Source organism: Muscardinus avellanarius (assembly GCF_963383645.1).
Source record: "Muscardinus avellanarius genome assembly, chromosome: 1".
Classification (NCBI taxonomy): Eukaryota; Metazoa; Chordata; class Mammalia; order Rodentia; family Gliridae; genus Muscardinus; species Muscardinus avellanarius.
The window spans coordinates 32,891,124-32,903,646 of record NC_137786.1 but is presented as its reverse complement, the minus strand read 5'-3'; the positions used below and the strand labels follow the sequence as shown (position 1 = coordinate 32,903,646).

Genomic DNA, 12,523 nt, shown 5'->3' with positions numbered 1-12,523 from the left:
TTACGTAGTATATTTTTGTTTTTGTGGCACAGGGAATTGAACCCAGCTACACTCCCATTTCTTTTCTTTCTTTTTTTTTTTAATTTTGAAATAGGGTCTTGCTAGGTTGAGTCTCACTACTTGCTGAGGCTTTCCTAGAACCTGTGATCCTCCTGTCTCAGCTTCCCAAGTACTGGGATTACAGGCATGTGCCACCACATCCAGATAATTTTTTTTTTTTTTTTTTTTTTTTTTTTGTGGGTCTGAGGATGGAACCCAGGGGCATTAGACCTCTGAGCTACACCCTCTGCCCTAATTTTTTATTCTTTATTTGAAACCGGGTCTCATTGAGTTGCACGGGGCCTCACTAAGTAGCTGAGGCTGTTCACGAACTGTGATCCTCCGGTCTCAGCCTCCCAAATGCTGGGATTACAAGCGTGTACCACCACGCCCAGCTAAATTTTCTTATTCTTGACATTTCATATGGAAACATATGCTATGTAGTCTGAGTCTGGCTCCTTATCATGATTTTGAGGTTTATGTTCTAGCAAATATCAATACTCTATTCCTTTTTTATTGCCTGATGAGTATGGAATTTTAAGGTCACACACCATTTCTCCCAGATCCTGATTCTCTTTCCTCTGTAAATGACTTGTGTTTACTTTGAAATTTTTTGTGCTGTTTTTTTTTTTTTTTTTTTAATGTATTAGGGATGAAATCCACGGCTTACGTGTACTAGGCAAGCACTTTACTGCTGAACTATATCTTCAGCCTCTTTTTTAATTCTTATTATTTTGTGTCTGGTATTAGGGATTGAACCCAGGGGCATTCTATCTCAGCTATACCTCTAGCCCTTTTTATTTTTTATTTTGAAAGAGAGCCTCACTAAGTTGTTGAGGCTGGCCTTGAACCTGCAATCTTCCTGTTTCAGCTTCCCAAGTACTAGGATTACAGGCATACACAACCACAACTAGCTACTTTTTTTCTTTATTACTACTTTCTTAAATTGAGAAATCATATTGTGAAATCTTAAGGTACATTTCTTTTAAGGCTCTCAGTGAGCCTTTATTTTTATTTTTTATTGGGGGGATACTGAGGATTAATCCCAGAGACATTATACCTCTGAGCTCTACCCACAACCCTGTTTTATTTTTATTTGGTAACATGGTCTCACTAGGTTGATAAGAGTCTCATTACTTGCTAAGGCTATCCTTAAACCTGTGATTTCCAGTCTTGGCCTCCCAAGTACCAGAATTATAAGTATGTGCCACCAGGCCCAGCTTCCATGAGCCTTTAGAATTAAAAACTTCTAATCTGGGTGTGGTGGTGCACATTTATAATTCCAGTACTTGGAAATCTAAGAGAGGAGAATTGCAGGTTTGCAGCCAGCCTCAGCTACTTAGTGAGGCCCTTTGCAACTTAGTGAGATCCTGTTTCAAAATAAAGAATAAGAATTAGGACTGGGGATGTAGCTCAGAATGCCCCTGAGATCAATCCCCAGTTCCACACACACAAAAAAAAACTGTGTGTGTGTGTGTGTGTGTGTGTGTGTGTGTGTGTGTGTGTGTGTATGTAAATAGCAAAGTATGGTGGCACACACCTGTAATCCCAGTATTTGAGAGGCTGAGACAGGAGAATCACATGTTTGAAGCCAGCTTCAACAACTTAGCAAGACCCTTTTTCCAAATAAATAAGATAGGGCTACAGCTATAACTCCAATTTATGTATGTATGTATGTATTTATGTATTTTGGTGGTTCCTGGAAGCCCTTTTACCTCTGGGGTACACTCCCAGACCTATTTTTATATTTTTTTTTGGGAAACAGGGTCTCTTAAGCCAGCAAGGCTGACTTCGAACCTGTGTGATCCTCCTGTTTCTGCCTCCCAAGCGCAGGGAATACAAGCGTGCGCCACCACACCCAGCTGTAACTCCAATTTAGAATGTCCCCTGGGTTCGATCTTCAGGAACACACGCACACACAAAAAAAAATTTTTTTCTGTTGTTTCTTGTTTTTTGTAATATTCCATCTGTCCCATTTTCTTTGAAGAATCATATCGATTCTCCTGGATCTAGCCTTGGTTTCTTCTCTTCCCTCATTTTCTTCTTTTCAGCTTCCCACTCCTCATTTCTTTTTTGGTCTTTTATTTTTTTCTCCATATTAGGTATAGTTATATTTGATATAGTCATAATTTAACTTTAATTATTTTAAGTAGCATGTGTTTAGTCTCTGAAAATTTTTCATTCTGCTCATCCTTTTTTTGGGGGGGGTGGTCTAGGGATGGAACCCAGGGGGATTTAACCTCTGAGCTATACCCCCAGCCCTATTTTTTAGTCTTTATTTTGAAACATGATCTCACCGAATTGCAGAAGGCCTCACTAAATAAATAACTGAGACTGAGCCGGGTATGGTGGCGCACGCTTGTAATCCCAGCATTTGGGAGGCTGAGACCGGAGGATCACGGTTCGCGGACAGCCTCAGCTACTTAGTGAGGCCCTCTGCAACTCAGTGAGACCCGGTTTCAAAATAAAGAAGAAAAAATTAGGGCAGAGGTTATAGCTCAGAGGTCTAATGGCCCTGGGTTCCATCTCCAGACCCGCAAAAAAAATAAAATAAATAACTGAGGCTGTCCGTGAACCTGCAATCCTCCTCTCTCAGCCTCCCAAGTACCGGGATTACAAGCATGCACCACCATGCCCAGCTGCTCCAACAACCCTTTTTTGGCAACTTTTCCTTTTTATGGCAAGCAGTACTTGTGGTAGTTGCAAAATCCTAAGGGTACACTTTAAAAATTTAATTGTACATTGTATTCATTCATTCATTCATTGTGTGTGTGTGAGAGACAGACAGACAGATAGACAATGGGGATTTGACTTCTGAGCTACATGCCCAGCTCTGTTTTATTCCCCCCCTCCCCTCATTAGGTTGCAGAGGGCCTCACTAAGAAACTGAGATCCCCCTGTCTTAGCCTCCCAAGTACTGGGGTTGCAAGCCTGCACCACCATGCCTGGCTGAATTGTACAGTTTTTTGTTTGTTTGGTTTTTTTTTGGTGATGGTGGTACTGGGGTTTCTGGAAGCACTTCTACCTTCGGGCTACTCTCCCAGACCTATTTTATTTTTGGAAACAGGGTCTCTTAAGCCAGCATGGCTGGCTTTGAACCCGATCCTCCTGTTTCCGCCTCCCAAGCACGGGGATTATAACAAGCGTGCACCACCACGCCCAGCTGAATTGTACACTTTAAGTGGTCAAGTTATATGGTATTTCAGTTATATCGCAATAAAGGACATACACACACATTCTTCAATTTCTGTTTCAGCACAACTGCCAAAGTACAGCAGAGACTGATAGGATTCATGCGTCCTGAAAACGGAAATACTCAGCAAATGCAACAGGATCTACAGAGGAAGTTTCATGGTAAATAATATCTTCTGATTAGTTACATGTACTGAGGCCAACCTGAGCAAGAAGCAATGGGCTTTTCTTAGTAAGATTTGTCATAACACAAATGATTTTTATTAAAGTGCCATCAGGCCAGGCATGGTGGCACTTCTTTGTAATCCCATCATTTGGGAGGCTGAGACAGGAGGATCGCAGTTCTTGGCCAGCCTCAGCTACTTAGTGAGGCCCTTTTCAACTCAGTAAGACTCTGTTTCAAAATGAAGAATAAAAAATAGGGCTGGGCTTGTAGCTCAGAGGTAGAATGCCCCTGGGTTCCATCCCCAGTACCACAAAAAAATAAAAACTAAAAAGTAAAATAAAGTACCATCAATATGATTGGGAAAAGGGGTACAAGTTGCAAATTATTTTCATACCTCTTTTTACCCATAGCTATTTTTCCTCTTCTACCACCAGACAACATGATACATACATTTTATGATTGTTTTGTGAACACAAGGCCTCACATATCCTAGGCAAGCACTCCACCACTGAGCTATATCCCCAGCCCTTTGGTTTTGTCATTGTCATCATTATTGTTGTTTTGTCGTTGTTTTGTTTTTGTGGTACTGGGGGTAGAACCCAAGGGCTTTTCTACCTTCGGGCTACACTCCCAGACCTATTTTATACTTTATTTGGAAACAGGGTCTCAAAGAAAGAATAAAAAATAGGGCTGGGAGTGTCACTCAGAGGTAGAATGTCCCTGGGTTTCCATCTCCAATACTGGAAAAACAGAAAAGAAAACAGCTCAACACGTGTCATTTTATAAAACTTCATTATTTGTATTTTGTCATTAGAGGCTCAGCTGAGTGAAAAAGTGTCACTTCAGGCAATTCAGCAGCTGGTTCGAAAATCATACCAGGCTCTGGCTTTATGGAAACTTCTTTGTGAGCATCAGTTTACTGTCATTGTAGGAGAGCTTCAAAAGGTAAGGCTTGGGGATTGTTTTGTTTGCTTTGTTTAAAATTAGAGTGCTGACCCTAAATTTGTTTTCTTTCACCTGTGTTTTAATCTTTCTCTTGGGTTTGAGAATCATTTAGGTTATGATAAAGTTACTTAGTATGTTATAGGATACATGTACGTAAGTGTGATAACAATAAAACCATTTGTCAGACCCACAAGATTTTTAGTATATAAGAACTTTATCCGGAGATGTGAATATTACTGTACCATATCTAAGTGTGCATGTATGGGTTATGGAGGATTAAACCAAGAGGCATCCCACCTCTGAGCTACGCCCCAGCTCTATCCTCTTGTTTGTTTTGGAACAGTTACCATGACAGACTCAGTCCTCATGCTTCAGCCTCCCAACTACTTGGGTTACAGGCTTGCGCACCATGTATATTATGTGTGTGTGTGTGTATACTATATGTATGGAGTCGGGCATATATATAGATATATATATACAGAGAGAGAGAGACGGAGAGAGAGGGGGAGAGACACACAGACAGACAGACAGACAGACAGACAGACAGACAGACAGACAGACAGACAGACATAGAACCCAGGGGTGTTCTACCTCTAAACTATACCCCTGGCCCTATTTTATTCTTTATTTTGAAACAGGGTCTCACAAACTTGCTGAGGCTGGCCACGAACATGCAGTCTTTCTTTCTCTGCCTCACAAGTACTGGGATTACAAGCATGTGCCCCCACGTCTGGCTCAAAAAAATAAAAATAAAAAACAAAAAACAGTGAGTTGTAGCTGAGCATTGTTACACACACTTGTAATCCCAGTACTTGGGAGGCTGAGACAAAGATTGCAAGTTCGAGGCTAGCCTCAGCTAATTAACGAAGCCCTCCGCAACTTAGTGAGATCTTATTTCAAAATAAAGAATAAGCTGGGCATGGTGGCACACGCTTGTAATCCCCACACTTGGGAAGCTAAGACAGGAGGATGATGCAGGTTTGAAGCCAGCCTCAGCTGGCTTAAGGGACCCTGTTTCCAAATAAAATATAAAATAGGTTTGGGAGTGTAGCCCGGAGGTAGAAGGCCCCTGGATTCCATCCCCAGTACCACAAAAATAAATACATAAGGAATAAAAAATAGGGCTGGGGGTGTAGCTCAGAGGTAGAATGCCCCTGGGCTCAATCCCCAGTATTGCAAACAAACAAAAAAGCAAAAAGCAATGAATTATATACCTTTGGGAATCTGATAAAAATCTCTCCCCCCATCCTCAAAGGAATGCACATTTATGCATTCACACAGATTTTTATATGTATTTTCAAAGAACCAGACTACCTAAATTAAACACTCCTTCTTTAAAGACAAATATTTGTCATTGTAAAAAATGATGGCTCTCACTTCTTTTGCTGTTCTCTGAATCTTTTTTTAAGCATAATGATAATTGACATTCATCTAAATATTAGGACATTTAGGGGCTTGATGCATTTCTACTTTTTTTTTTTTTTTTTTGCGGGTCTGGGGATGAAACCCAGAGGCATTTGACCTCCGAGCTACTTCCCCTGCCCAATTTTTTATTCTTTATTTTGAAACCGGGTCTCACTGAGTTGCGGAAGGCCTCACTAAGTAGCTGAGGCTGTCCACGAACCATGATCCTAGGGTCTCAGCCTCCCAAATGCTGAGATTACAAGTGTGCACCACCACACCTGGTACAGTTCTACTTTTTGATTAATTGTAAACATTTCTTTTTTGTGTGGGGGGGTCTGGGGATGAACCCCAGGGGCATTTAACTTCTGAGCTAGCTACACCCTCTGCCCAATTTTTTATTCTGTTTTGTTCTTTGTATTTTTTTGTGTGGGGGTCTGGGGATGAGACCCAGGGGCATTCAACCTCCGAGCTACACCCCCTGCCCTGTTTTTTATTCTTTATTTTAAAACAGGGTCTCACTAAGTTACAGAGTACCTTGCTAAGTAGTTGAGGCTGTCCGCAAACCACATTCCTCTGGTCTCAGCCCCCAAATGCTGGGATTACAAGTGTGCACCACCATGCCTGGCTTTTATTCTTTATTTTGAAACAGGGTCTCACCGAGTTGTGGAGGGCTTAAGTAGCTGAGGCTGTCCGCGAACCACAATCAGATTAGTTGCTGCACATTATGTCATTTCACTGCTTACATACTTTATACTGTGTATTTAGAAGAGTTTTGTTGGCATCTTTGTTTCTTTAAAGAGCATACTATTTTCCTTTTTTAAAACTCAGTCTATTATGTTTAGTTAACATAAATTTTTGGCCTGGGTATTGTTTGTGATCTATCTTCAGAGCTTCCTTCTTCATATTGTCAATTGTGTGCTCATGAATACAGATTAAATATTTGTGCAGAAATTTGAACGCAGTTTGAATATTTGTTGAAATTTAGAGAAATAAAATATTCAAATCACTAAACAGAACATTTTAATAAATTAAAATTAGATTAAATCAGCTAATACATTCTTGGGGGGGAGGGTGGTACTGGGGATGGAACCCAAAGGCTTTCTACCTCCAGGCTATACTCCCAGACCTATTTTTTATATTTTATTTGGAATTAGGATCTCACTAAGTTGCTGAGAGCCTCACTACATAGCTCAGGCTGACTTCGAACCTGTGCAATCCTCCTGTTTCAGCCTCCCAAGTGCCGGGATTACAAGCGTGCGCTACCACGCCCGGCCAAATCAGCTAATACTTTAGAACTCAAATTTATCTCTTGTGTGTTTGTGTGGTACTGGGAATGCAACCCAGAGCATTCTACCTCTGAGGTACACCCCAGCCCTACTTTTTGTTCTTTATTTTGAAACCAGGTCTCACTAAGTTGCAGAGGACCTCACTCAGTAGCTGAGGCTGTCCGTAAACCACAATCCTCCTGTCTCAGCCTCCCAAGTACTGGGATTGCAAGTGTGAGCCACCACACCTGGCTTTAGAGCTCCAATTGAACAAGCAGATTTGTTCAAGATGTAGATCAAATTCTGGTGTCAGAAGACCTCAAATAATAGAATTCTAACTTCATTTAGAAAGTACATTGTAAACTCAAGATTTTTTAAATGTACCAAATGGTAGTTTTTTTCTAGTTTTAAATAGTCAAGTGATCCAGCTCTAATTTTGGCTCTGCCCAGGCTTAACTTCTCATTTGTAAAGTGAGAGGTTTAAACTGGATCTACTATAATTTCTTTTCCATTGCTATATGATCTTCTACTTTGGTTTAATATAGTTTCATCTCTTTTTTTCCTTTCTTTTTTTGCCTTTTTCCTTTTCTTTTTATAACAGGGATCAAACCCAGGACCTCACAAATCCTAGGCAAGGGCTCTACTGCTGAGTTCTACCCCAGCCATATTTTTGCTTGAATTCCAGAGATTTCAAAATGTTTAAGTTATTAGAGACATTTCACTGTTCGAAAATGTAATCTATAATTTTGGTAGAAGGATTTTTCTCTTATTCTCTTATCCATCTAGGAATTTCAAGAGCAGCTAAAGATCACCACCTTTAAAGATCTAGTAATCAGGGACAAAGAACTCACTGGAGCATTAATTGCTTCCCTTATCAACTGCTACATCAGAGATAATGCCGCTGTTGATGGCATTAGTTCACACTTGCAGGACACCTGCCCACTTCTCTACACCACTGATGATGCTGTTTGTTCTAAGGTATGATGCTTTGTGCCTGCTGGGAATTGGGAACTGTTTTGTTTTATTTAATATATGAAATCCAGAACATCTCTACATCTTTCCTGGCCTTAGAATCCTTGTCTGTCACAAGAGTTAGAATACACGTTTTCTTTTAAAACCCATTATGCTTGTACAAGTTTTTCATATAAGGAATTGGTGATAGTATCATTAAGCCTTGTTTAAAAAAAAAAGTTTAGAGGAAAAAACTAAATTTAGAAATTAAGGAAGTTGAATAATTAGGGAATTGATTTATTTCCTTAGAAATTAAGGAAAATCACTAAAACTTTAAGTAAATCTATAATAAATTAGAGTTAATGGAGCAATTTTTATTAATCCTTCCCTACAGGTGGAATAAATAAATAAATCAGTACTGCATGGACTGCCTGCTGACCAATAATGTATTGACTAGGCAAGAGAATTGCCTGCCAAAACTGTCTTGCTTTACATATTTGTGAGAGGAATTAAGAATAGCTAGGACTTTTTTGCTCAAAATCTTTTCTGCCTAAAATTAAGAAGAAGTAAGTTTGTAGAGTTGTTTATATTTTTTAATGGTAATAAACCACATATAAATTTAGACTTAGACTAAAATGTTTAATATCTGCCTACTTGATTTTATGTCTTTATAAGTTCTCTTACCTCTTCTAGGCAAATGAGCTGCTTCAGCGTTCCCGGCAAGTTCAAAATAAGACTGAAAAGGAAAGAATGTTAAGGGAATCATTAAAGGAATATCAAAAAATCAGCAGTCAAGTAGACCTTTCCAATGTGTGTGCTCAGTATAGACAAGGTAGGAAACATGGTGTTCTTCGTGTCTATTACCTAACTCAGAGAAGAGGTGACAGTGTACAAACAAGATAATGAGGTATGAGCCTCTTCCCCAAAGCAAATCTTATTTGTTTGGTTTTGGTTCTGGGGACTGAACTCAGGGCGTTCTTCCATTGAGCAATACCCTCAATTCATTTATTATTTTAATTTTGAAATAAGTTATTGCTGTGTTGCTGAGGGGTCTTGCTTAAGTTACTGAAGCTGGCTTCCAGCCTCCTTCTGTTTAAGCCTCCCAAATACTATGATTAGAGCTGTGCACCACCATCCCTAGCCAGAGGCATATCTTTCTATGTCAGTGGCCCAAGTGATATCTTGAAATGTGTACCTTGTGTGTATGTGATGCTAGGATCAACCCCAGGCCCTCACTCATGCTAGCCTAGTGCTTTACCACCAAAGTACACCCCAACTCAAAATACATAACTGTTTAATATTGAAGTTTCAATCCTTATCTAATTAAACTGCTAAGTTTTTTTTTTTCTTTCTTTCTTTCTTTTTTTTTTTTTTTTTTTTTTTGTGGTACTGGGGGTGGAACCCAGAGGTTTTTCTACCTCCAGTCTATACTCCTAGACCTGTTTTATACTTTATTTAGAAACAAGAACAAGGTCTCACTGAGTTGCTGAGGGCCTAAGTAGCTGAGGCTAGCTTTGAACCTGTGTGATTCTCCTATCTCAGCCTCCCAAACACTGTGATTACAAGCGTGCGCCATCACACCCAGCTTTCTTTCTTTGAGATTATTTCAAATCAGACCTAGCATAACGTAAAGGCTATTGCTGTTAAGATAGGCATTAGCGCCTGGCATGGTGGTGCATGCTTGTAATCCCCGCGCTTGGGAGGCTGAGACAGGAGGATCACACAGGTTCGAAGCCAGCCTCAGCTACTTAGTGAGGCTCTCAGCAACTTAGTGAAACCCTGTTTCCAAATAAAATATAAAATAGGTCTGGGAGTATAGCCCAGAGGTAGAAAGCCTCTGGGTTCCACCCCCAGTATCACCAAAAAAAAAAAAAAAAAAGATGGGCATTAGCCAAGCAAGGTGGCACACACTTGTAATCTCAGAGTTTGGGAGGCTAAGACAGGAGGATCCAGGTTCACAGCCAACTCAGGTACTTAGTGTGATTCTTTGCAACTAGTGAGAACTGGAGACCCTGTTTCAAAATAAAGAATAAAAAGAAAATAGGTCTGTGGGTGGAGATCATAGATAGAATGCCCCTAGGTTCCATCCTCAGTACCACCCAAAAAACAAAAAGACTGGCATTATTTTGAACCCCCCAATTTTTTTTTCCACCCAATAAGCCCTCCTTTTTGCTTTTTTTTTTTTTTTTGGTGTGTGTGTGTGTGTGTGTGTGTGTGTGTGTGTGTGTGTGTGTGTGATACTGTGGATTGAACACAGGGCATTTTATCTCTGAACTATATCCCCAACCCTTTTTTTTATTATTATTATTTGGAAATAGTTTCACAGCCTCACTAAGTTACTGAGGCTGCCCTTGAACCTGTGATCCTCCTGTTTCAGCTTTCTAAGTATTGGGATTACAAGGAAATGCCACCAAACCCAGCTTTTCTGTTTCTTGTTTTGTTTTGTTTTGTTTTGTTTTGTTTTGTTTTGTTTTGTTTTGTTTTGTAGTACTGAGGATAGAATCCAGCGGCATTCTACTTCCAAGCTACACCCTAAGCCCAACTTTTTATTCTTTATTTTGAAAGAGTCACTGAGTTGTAAAGGGCCTCATTAAGTAGCCAAGGCTACCCACGAACCCGGATCCTCCTGTCTCAGCTTCCCAAATGCTGGGGTTACAAGCGTGTGCCACCATGCCAGGATCTTCCTGTTGTTAAATATGAAAAAATTTTTTTCAATGAGGAAATATATATATATATATATTTTTGGTGGTGGTGGTGGTACTGGGCTTTCACTGCCAGACCTATTTTTATATTTTTATTTGGAAACAGGGTCTCTTAAGCCAGCACGGCTTGCTTAGAACCTGCGCGATCCTCCTGTCTCCGCCTCCCAAGTGCGGGGATTACAAGCATGCACCACCACACCCGGCTCAATGAGGAAATATATTTAATAGCTGCCTGTTAGGTAGGTTTGGACCATTTTCTTTGGTAGATTCACCAGAAATATCTTATGATATTGTAACCATGGTGACTAATATAATAGAATCATTGCCTTGATGGTTGTTTTTAATATGCCAGCTAGAGAAAAATATATTCATCTTAGTAATAAGCCTTAAGTCTTTATTTTTTCTTTCCCATTAGTGAGGTTTTATGAGGGTGTGGTGGAACTTTCTCTTACTGCTGCTGAGAAAAAAGATCTTCAAGGTCTTGGGCTTCATTTTTATAAACATGGAGAGCCAGAAGAAGACTTAGCTGGACTTCAAGCTTTCCAAGAGAGGTAAGTTTTGTTACTTTAGCCAATTGTCAGCTTTATCCATATAAACTTTTCTTTGTATAAAACTTTATTGATGCCAGGCATGGTGGCACATGCTTGTAATCCCCGCACTTGGGATGTGGAGACAGGAGGATTGCACAGGTTCGAAGCCAGCCTCACTGGCGTAAGAGACCCTGTTTCCAAATAAAAAATATAAAACTTCATTGGTAGTATGAGGGAAATAATATATCAAGTACAGTCCTTCTGAAATTTAATTTTGGTTTTACTTAAAAATAGTTAATTCAGGCATGGAGGGACATGCCTGTAATCCCAGTACTTGGGAAGCTAAAGAGGAGGTTCGCAGGTTCATGGCCAGCCTCAGCAAATTAGTGAAGTTTTCAGCAATTTAGCAAGACTGTATTTCAAAATTAAAAACTAAAATAGGGCTGGGAATGTACTTAGAGGTAGAAACACCCTGGATTCTACCCCAGTACCACAAAAAGGGGTGGGAGGCTTATTGTTTGATGAAGGCCTACATTGATATTATAATTTTTAACCTTGAGATGTAATTTTAATTTGATAATTTTTTTCTTTTTTGGCTTTTTGAGATTTTTTTTTGGGGGGGGAGTACTAGGGATGGAACCCAGGGGCATTCTAACTCCTAGCTACACCCCCAGCTCAATTTTTTAGTCTTTTATTTTGAAACAGCGTCTCACAGACAGAGTTGTAAGGGCCTCACTAAGTAGCTGAGGCTGTCAGTGAACCTCAATCCTCCGGTCTCCGCCTCCCGAATTCCAGGATTACAGGCATGCACCACGAAGCCCAGCTTAGTATTTTCTTTTAAAGGATTTTTTTTTTTTTTTTTTTTTTTTAGCACTGAGGATAGAAACTAGGGTTATTCTACCTCGGAGATATACCACCAGCCCTATTTTTTTATTCTTTATTTTGAAACAGGGTCTCACTGAGTTGCAAAGTGCCTCACTAAAGTAGTATCTGAATCTGTCCATGAATTGTGGTTTTCCTGTCTCAGCCTCCCAAATGCTGGGATTACAGATGTGTGCCACCACGCCTGGTTTAAAGGAGAATTTTAAATGTTCACAAATATTTTGTGTGTGTGTTTGTGTGGGATGGAACCCAGTGGCCTTCTATCTTTGGGCTATTCTCCCAGACCTATCATGTTTTATTTGAAAACAGGGTCTCACTAAGTTACTGAGAGCCTCACTAAGTAGCTGAGGCTGGCTTCGAACCTGCCCAATCATCTTGTCTTAGCCTCCCAAGTACTGGGATTGAAAGTATGCACCACTACACCTGGCTTGTTCACAAATTTGTAGA

The 12,523-nt window shown here is 40.0% G+C and overlaps 1 protein-coding gene across 2 annotated transcripts in view; it reads left to right on the top strand.

Moving 5' to 3' along the window:
• The window catches only part of NUP155 (nucleoporin 155), a gene marked incomplete at both ends in the record, with an annotated part of 64,726 nt that overhangs the window by 37,539 nt on the left and 14,664 nt on the right, over positions 1-12,523 (top strand). Inside the window, 5 exons of one of the 2 annotated variants that reach the window (XM_080692315.1) lie at positions 3,296-3,393; positions 4,212-4,342; positions 7,798-7,989; positions 8,656-8,794; positions 11,080-11,215. In XM_080692315.1, the coding sequence (XP_080548441.1) occupies positions 3,296-3,393; positions 4,212-4,342; positions 7,798-7,989; positions 8,656-8,794; positions 11,080-11,215 (696 nt within the window). The remainder of the gene's footprint in view (positions 1-3,295; positions 3,394-4,211; positions 4,343-7,797; positions 7,990-8,655; positions 8,795-11,079; positions 11,216-12,523) is intronic. The other variant, XM_080692316.1, reaches the window with a different exon arrangement.